Source organism: Aplysia californica, unplaced genomic scaffold (genome assembly GCF_000002075.1).
Source record: "Aplysia californica isolate F4 #8 unplaced genomic scaffold, AplCal3.0 scaffold00111, whole genome shotgun sequence".
NCBI lineage: Eukaryota > Metazoa > Mollusca > Gastropoda > Aplysiida > Aplysiidae > Aplysia > Aplysia californica.
The window spans coordinates 140,155-149,052 of NW_004797381.1; the positions used below are offsets into that span (position 1 = coordinate 140,155).

General features: G+C 48.3%; 1 protein-coding gene across 1 annotated transcript in view; it reads left to right on the top strand.

Moving 5' to 3' along the window:
• LOC101853543 (tetratricopeptide repeat protein 25) overlaps nucleotides 1–8,898 on the top strand; it is a gene marked incomplete in the record, with an annotated part of 26,495 nt that overhangs the window by 2,478 nt on the left and 15,119 nt on the right. The window contains 1 exon segment of the mRNA XM_013081013.2: nucleotides 1,307–1,462. Within this exon segment, the coding sequence (XP_012936467.1) occupies nucleotides 1,307–1,462 (156 nt within the window).

Genomic DNA, 8,898 nt, shown 5'->3' on the forward strand with positions numbered 1-8,898 from the left:
CAACAACAACAACAACAACAACAGCAGTAACAGCAACAAAAGCGGCATGGCATCAAAAACAAAACCACACTCGTATTTTAGCTACCTCGCTTTCTCCATGGCATGTCAATTGTGTCACGACACGATGGAATCGGGCGCTCGTTAATTTGTGGGCATGTGTGAGTCATGAGGCATCGTGGCGATATCAGGCGCTCGTCAAATTAATGAAAGCAAAGAAATCAGCATTTTTTTGAACGATGGGCAATTTTTTTCTTATTTTCCTGTTTGGCTCAACACCTTTCATGCCCTTTTATAAACACATTTATGTGTGGATTTTACTGAAAAACGTTGATTAAAGGCACAAAAATGTAAATTTTCAGTTTCCAAGAACTATCAGGCCATGGAAGTTACCAAACTTTGGCAGCCATTTTCTCGCTAATTTTGCCTCTGAAACCAGGTGACCCTGACCTCCTTAGAATGGAGATATTTTTACTTCTATTCAACATAGATGGATATTGTTTTCACCAAAACGAAGTCAAATGAACAGGCTTTAAAATGATACCAACAACCCAACATGCCCAAAAATTGACGAGCGCCTGATTCCTCCACGCCGTGACACATATGGAGTTATTGGTGACATCTTAAAGCTTGTTAGTGAATCCTGCTTTTGATGAAAAAACAACAACACCTAAGTATCTCTGGAAAAGAAGTCGAGATATTATGTGTGATTGTAGGAGTTGGGTTCGCCTGGTGTCAAAGGTAAACTTAGCGAGAAAATAGCCGCCAAAGTTCAGAGACTTCCAGTGTTTGAGAGTTCTTGGACACGGAAACAGCAAATTTACATTTTTTTGGTGTGTATTTGATTAACGTTTTTCAGTAAAATCCACATAAATGTGCATTTAAATGGACGTAAAAGTTGAGCCCAAAACAAAGCAACACAAAAACAAAAATAAAAAATAAAAACAAAATCGTTAAGATACCCAACAGGCGGGAAAAAGTGTGGGTTTCTTCGATTTTTCGTAAATTTAGAAATCACCACGCCATACAACTGAGGCAGCTTAAGTTTCTGTCCTAGCTGGTTGCCAGTTTCATTATAAGTGGGTGGGTGGTTAGCGGGTGCCCCGGTGGGGATTGCTCCTTCTTTTCTATGGAACGTAATATATTATTCTTATCTCTTCTCCTTCCTCTAGTCTTCGGTATTTATATGACTCAGTTGTGCTGCAAGTGCCATAAAACTCTTACTACAATAGAACAAAATAAAACTCGTTTTATACGTGTTTTTCTCTGCTCCATGCGTCATACGGCACTCCCTGTGTTTCGATTCCTCAGGGTATGTTCCAGAAAGCAGAAGCGCTGTACAATCGGGGCGATTTTGAATTGGCGCTTGTTTTCTATCACCGTGGCAACCGGTTACGCCCAGAGCTACAAGACTTCCGATTAGGTATTCAGAAGGCACAGGAAGCAATCAATAACTGTGTTGGAAGTAAGTATTAATGTTTTGTTTTTGGCACTGCTATCCCCATCACCACTCTGCCACCCCTTGACATGTTATGCTTTTTTTTTTACCATACTGTTCCGAAGCTATTACATGCAGGACACAAAACCAAACTTCTCTATGCAACAGCGCACCACAGCACACCACACCACGCCACACCACACCACACTACGCCACATCACGCCACAGCACGCACGCCACGCAACATCGCACACCTCACCACACCACACGACACCACACAATATCAAATCATACCTCACCAAAACACACTTAACACAATCATATATTATCATAAAAATCAGGCCTGGACACACCACACCACACCACATCACATCACACCACACCACACTACACCAAGACACGATACCCCACGCCACACCACGCCACACCACGCCACATCACGCAACACCACGACACGCCATGCCAAGCCACGCCACACCACCCCACGCCACATAATACCAAATCATACCACACCGCACCATACTTAACAAAATCAGATAATATAACAATCTGGCCTGGACATACTACACCACACCACTCCTCGCTCTAGTGAAGCACAGCACGTCACATGTCATCACATTATACCCGGTCAGACTATATTACATCACTTGGGTTCACAGCACACTTTACAATATTAATATTATTATCCCCCTGCCCCCACGTGGGCACTCCGTTAGCAGCCTCAGGTGGCATCATGCTGGACTAAAGAATTGGCCCTGGTTTAACCTCAGACTGGGTGTTCTTGAACACACTTTGGTCGTTTCGTGGAGTTTTCAAGGCTCTCAACCCATCTGGCCCCCTTCCTATCGGAGACGGACGTTAGATTCAGAGGCACTGCCTCTAAAGTGCCGGATAGTATTGATAGGGGCGTTAAACCCATACACTCACTTTTTACACCCCTCACGTGGCTCAGTGGCGCACCACACCACACCACACCACACCACACCACGCCATGCCACCTTACACCACACCACACCACACCACACCACACCACACCACGCCATACCACACTACATCACACCACACCACACCACACACGACACCACACCACATCACAACACACCACAATACACCAGACCACGCTGTTCCCCACCACACAAGGCCACACTATATTATAGCTCACCACACCACAACAAATAGCACCAAATCTTTCTATGCCACACCATAGCAGACCAGACAAGCCAAACCACAACACTCAACAGTACATTACGCTACATTACACTATACCCCACCCCATCAAACTACACCACATTAAATCACAAGATAGCGCACCACACCGTATGAAACTAAAACTGACCATATTACATTCTGGAACACCACAGCACACCACACTACACCTGGGCCTGTGGTTGGTTGGCGGGTGCTCTCGTGTGATTTGCTCCTTCTTTCCTATCAAATACCTATCGTCCTTATCTCCCCTGTCACGGTAGTTACAGTTTCGCACCGCACTCTTTTATAATCACGGGACGTAAGCGCCCCGTATGCCATGGGTTTTTGGTTAATGTTACTCACTTCGGGGGTCAACATAAAAAGTCAGACACTGCACCCGGGCTCATTTTCTAGATTGCTTGGTGTCGTGTGTGTTCGTCTCTCCTGTTTACAGTCGTGTGTGTATACTAACATTACATGGTGTCAGAAGTCAGCGGTTAACGTGTCACAAGTGCCAGAATGCTTCATTTCAAGCCCCCTGAACCGTTTGACTTTTCCAAACCTCACGAGTGGCCTGAGTGGCGACGGCGTATGCTACGATACCGCACAGCCACCAAACTGAGCGCAGAGACTGGAGCAATCCAAGTAAGTGCATTGATTTACGCTATGGGACGCCAAGCTGAACAGATATTTAAGACGTTCACGTTCCCTGCTCCCGTCGACGGTAACGATCCTAGGAACAACTTTGACACTGTCATAGAGAATTTCGACGCCCACTTTGTCCCCCAGCGGAATTTTATCCACGAAAGAGCAAAGTTTTATGCACGAACACAAAACAGTGGGGAGACAATAGAAGAATGTGCTAGAGCCCAGTACGAGCTTTCAGAACATGCAGACTTTAAGTACCGAGATGAAACCATTAGGGATAGATTCGTCCTAGGAGTACTGGACAATGAACTGTCACAACGCTTACAACTCGAGGCAACTCTTACTTTGAAATCAGCCATCGATACAGCACGCCATTTCGAGCTCGTTAAGGGTCAGGTCAGTAGCCAACGTCAGCCAGGTACAACAGTAACAGTAGATGCAGTGCGCTACGGCCAGAGGGGATATTCGGCGTCTGCTCACCCCTGGGGTAGAGGCGGCCGAAGAACAGGTGGACACTCACAAGACAGAGGCAGCCATGCATCACCATCAACGTCCTCTAACTGCGGCAACTGTAGAAGAGGTCATGCCCACAACAATTGCCCAGCTCGTGGGAAAACTTGCAGAAAATGCGGCAAGCGCAATCGTTTCGTAACAGTCTGTGGCAGCAGCAGCCGCAATGTCAACAAATTCACTGAATCAGAAACTCCTTCGTTCTTCTTAGGAGCTGTTGACAAAGACTCGGACAGTAATGTCGTTCCTGATGTGAACTTCGGCGAAGTTAGCGAGCCACCTCGGCGCGTTACACTGAACCTTGGAGAGAGAGATACATCCTTCAAGATAGACACACGGGCCGATGTTTCGATAATGTCGAAGGCCAACTACAACCGTCTCAGTCCTCTTGCAAAACTGAAAACAACGTCTGCAGTTCTTCGCAGTCCTGGTGGAGTCGTAAGGAGCGTGGGAAAATTTATCGCAACTACGCAGCATAACAATTGCAACTTTGCGTTCCGTGTTTTTGTCCTTGACGACGACACTGACTGCCTTCTCAGTCGCGACGCCGCAGTTCGTCTGGGATTGATTTTTCGAGACAGAATAGACTCTGTCAACCTCGTGTTCGACGATGTGGGACCTGAACCTATGCGCCGCGAGCCAGTAAATATCATCTTGAAAGAAGATGCACAGCCATACTCCGTGAACGTCGCACGTCGGATTCCCATTCCACTCATGGACGAAGTCAAGGCTGAACTAGACCGCATGGAAGTCCACAGGTGTCATTGATAAGATCAGCGCTCCAACTGACTGGTGCGCGCCCATGGTCCCGGTCAGAAAAAGGTCTGGTAGCGTTAGAATCTGCACAGATCAGAAAAAGCTCAACTTTTTGGTTAAATGTGAACGATTCACGCTGCCCACCATAGACGACATCTTATACAAACTCAGCGGATCAAACAAGTTCAGCAAGCTTGATGCAACTTCTTCTTTTTGGCAGTTGGCACTGGACGACGACTCCGCGAAGCTGACTACTTTTATTACCCCGTTCGGCCGGTACTTCTACAGACGTCTCTGCTTTGGAATCACCTCTGCGCCTGAAATATTTCAGCGCACGATGCTAGACATTCTAGCGGGCATAGACGGTGTTGAGTGCTTTATGGACGACATCCTCCTGCACACAGATGGTCAGCATAAACATAATGAGCTGAAAAAGAAAGTCTTCCAGCGGCTAAGGAACGTGGGGTCAAGTTGAACAAATCCAAATGCAAGTTTGGCAAGAATGAAATCGATTTTCTGGGCCACATCATCAGCGGGAAGGGTGTAAGGCCAGATACATCCAAGGTCAATGCCATCACCGAAATGCCAGAACCAGAGAACATTACTGACTTGTGACGAGTTCTCGGCATGGTGAACTGTTTGGGCAGGTTTGTGCCAAATCTGTAAACAGTCATGAAACCGCTCACTGATCTTCTGAATCACGATGCTGAGTGGGCGTGGACTCCAGCGCAGTCATCTGCCTTCACCGAAGTCAAGAAGTTGCTGTCGTCAGCTCCAAAACTCGATTTCTTCGACATGAGGAAGCCTGTCACTGTGTGTGCCGATGCAAGCAGCTACGGACTGGGGGGAGTTCTCCTCCAGGAGGACATGGGTGTTCTTCAGCCAGTGGCTTACTGTTCCAGAACTTTGTCTAGGGCCGAGAAGAACTACGCTCAGATTGAAAAGGAACTGTTGGCGACCACCAGGGCGTGCGAAAAGTTCGATCGATACCTCATCGGGCTGCCGTCATTCACACTGCTCACCGACCACAAGCCCATTGTGCCCCTGATCAACTCAAAGGAACTGAAAGATGCACCTGTCCGCTGCCAATGGATGCTGATGAGGATGATGCGCTACAGCGGAAAGGCAGAATACACCCGAGGGAAAAACATGACTGTCGCAGATTCTTTGTCCCGAAGTCCAGTAGTGAGCACCGAACCTAAAGAATTTGGTGAAGAAATCGAGGCTCATGTCGCTACAATTCAGATGTCATGGGATGCCACGGACAGCAAACTTGACGAAATCAGAAACGAGTCTCAACAGGGTCCAGCAATCAGTGCTGGGACACAGTACACCAGAAGCGGTTAGCCGAAGTTCGTCCAAAACGTCAAGGCCGAAGCTCGCGACCTTTACGCAGTCTCCAGTGAACTGAGCGAAGTCCATGGACTACTCGTCAGAGGCAACCGCATCGTAAACCCCAAGGCAATGCGAGGAGAGATGCTCAGCAGGATCCACGACGGTCACCTAGGAGTGTCGAAGTGTCGAGAATGGGCCAAATCTTCCATTTGGTGGCCTGGTCTCAGCTCCGAGATACGGGAAGTCGTCTCAAGATGCGACCATTGCCAGTGGAAACGTCCAGCACAACCAAGTGAACCTCTAACCCTGCCAGCTCTACCTGAGCGGCCGTTCCAAATGGTTGGTGGGGACCTTTGCAACTACATGGGACATGACTACCTAGTACTCGTGGACTGCTTCTCTCGGTACTTGGAGGTGGCCTACATGCCAGACACCACCTCAGAGACTGTTGTTTACAAACTGAAAAACATCTTCGTTTGATTTGGCATTCCTGAACTACTGGTCACCAACAACAGTCCCCAGTTTGTGTCAGACCGCTTCCACAAGTTCGCCAAGAGCGGGGGGTTTAAACACACGACCAGCAGTCCTCATTTTCACCAGAGCAACGGCGGGTCAGAGAGAGCAGTCGAGGAGGCGAAGAAAGCCCTGAGTCAGGACGACCCATTTCTCGCTCTCCTGATCTACACCTGTGTCACCAACGGGGGATAACCCAGCGGAACTTGCTCTTGGGCGGGAAGCGGTTTTTCCTTCCCGAGCGAGAAGACCGAGAAGCTGACCTACTTCTCGCCGGGACCGTCCCGGGAACGAGAAATACTCCCCGTCTCGTGTCTCGAGCAATGCTTCTCGTCTCGTGACCAATTTCTCTTCTCGCCCCGCAGTTCGAGCCGCTCGCTCAGCGAGAAGGCCGGCCTTGGCCGAGATTTCTCTTCTCGCCCCACAGAACGAGCAACTCGTTTAGCGGGAAGGCCGGTCGTGACGAGGATCTAAACTTAGAAACTAGGCTTGCCCTGTTGCGTAGGCGCAGGCGGTGAAGGAAGGTTGGGAAACCAAGGCCTAGGCCCTGATCAACTCCCCACTCGTCTCGTCTCGCCACCCTCTCCCCTCTCTTTCAGTTTCACACACAGGACGGCACGGTGATGGGTGGCACTGTCTGCGTTGTCATTTCTCGCCTCTCACTCTCTCACTCTCGTTACTGTTACTCGTTATGTCAAGCCAACGAGCAGTATCACGTCTCGGTACGGAGCAGTAGTTTAGTGCCCGGGCAGCGACGGGAAGGGCGTTTCTCGCGAGAAACGAGTACTCGGCTCGTCTCGTGCCCGCCCTTAGGCGTAAGTACAAACAAGCTTTTGACAGACGTCACGGTGCTCAGAACCTCCCCGGAGCTGAATCCTGGTCAGCTCGTCCAAGGAGGGGCATGGCCCTGCGATTGTCAAAGAACGGTGTGCACCGAGGTCTTACATCCTACAGTCTGGGGATAGCGCTTACCACCGGAACCGCAAACATCTGAAGCCCAACGTCGCCCTGCCTTCCATGCCTTCTTCACATGTTGCCACCCCAGAGCCTACTCCGATGTCCGTTTCCTTATTTCCACTACCAGCTGCCCAGCCGGTGGAGCCTGATGTCACACCACCATCACCTCAGCCAGCTGCCGCTCCAGCCATTCCTGCTCCAACAACTACCCAAAGTGGGCAATTAGTGGTCAGGAGACCCGCTCGTTACCCGGACTGATGTTCTTGCGACCCCGTCGCATCCTTTCGATGACTGATTTTACTTTTTTTCCTTATTCTTTGCTGATTACCCAACAGTTGTGTAGATCTACCTGTTCGAGGTAATTTATTTTCTTAGTTTCGTTATCTGGAAGCTATGCAGTTTTTACAAATGTGACAGACAATTTGAAATGTTGTCCATCTGAAGTACAAAGAACTTTATTGAAATGTTTCACCAAGTTCTCAAGCGCAAGCCCCGAATCTTCAAAGACAATTGAACTCTGTGTGTGAATTTGGTTAAATTCCCCTTCGGTTATCACCAGAGACTCGAAACCAATAATCTGTAATCCATTTTGAGGTTTTTCCTTTTCTCCAATATTACAAAGGGAGATGTCACGGTAGTCACAGTTTCGCACCTTACTCTTTTTTAATCGCGGGACGTAAGCGCCCCGCATTCCATGGGCTTTTGGTCAATGTTACTCACTTCGGGGATGAACATAAAAAGTCAGACACTGCACCCAGGCTCATTTTCTAGATTGCTTGGTGTCGTGTGTGTTCGTCTCTCCCGTTTACAGTCGTGTATGTATACTAACATTACATCCCCCACTCCTTTTTCGTGTTTGTTACTCTCTTGTAACATTTCTAATCTTCGGCACTTTTTATGACCTATTTGTATTGCAAGTGCCGCAAAATTCTTAATAAAACTTTATAAAAACCACTAAGGAACTTTGCAGCACACCACACCACATCTGCACCACATCACACCAAAACATGCTACTCGACATCACAACCCACCATACAATCCTAACAACACGCGCAAACCACACGACACCATACTATACTTCTCTACACCACACCACCACATTTCACCTCGCCACCCCACACCATACCTCCCCAATGAACCCATGAGGTCAATTAATATGATAATAATTATAGACAAATGACTGACTTCTCTTCGTCAGCACCAGTGTCTGTGGTGTAGCGGTTAGGCGCTCAACTGTTGCACGCAGGAGACCCGGCTTCGATTCCTGAGTGGAGAGAACATATTTTATCGAATGTCTCGATCTTTCTGCTGAGATGTTGTATCCCTCTCATCCCGGGTTGGCCGCCTCCTAAATTATCTGAATTGTGTCGAAGAGGGCGTAAAAACGCCTACCTTAAACATTTTTTTCCTTCTCTTTGCCAGCCCCAGAAAGAGTGAAGCTGGACACCACTGGAGACCTTTCCTTCTTCAAAGCTCAGGATGAGGTACGCTGCCGAGAAGATTTTATTTCATGAGTAGGCCCAAATAAACCTCCCCTCCCTTGCCCCCTTTCTCCC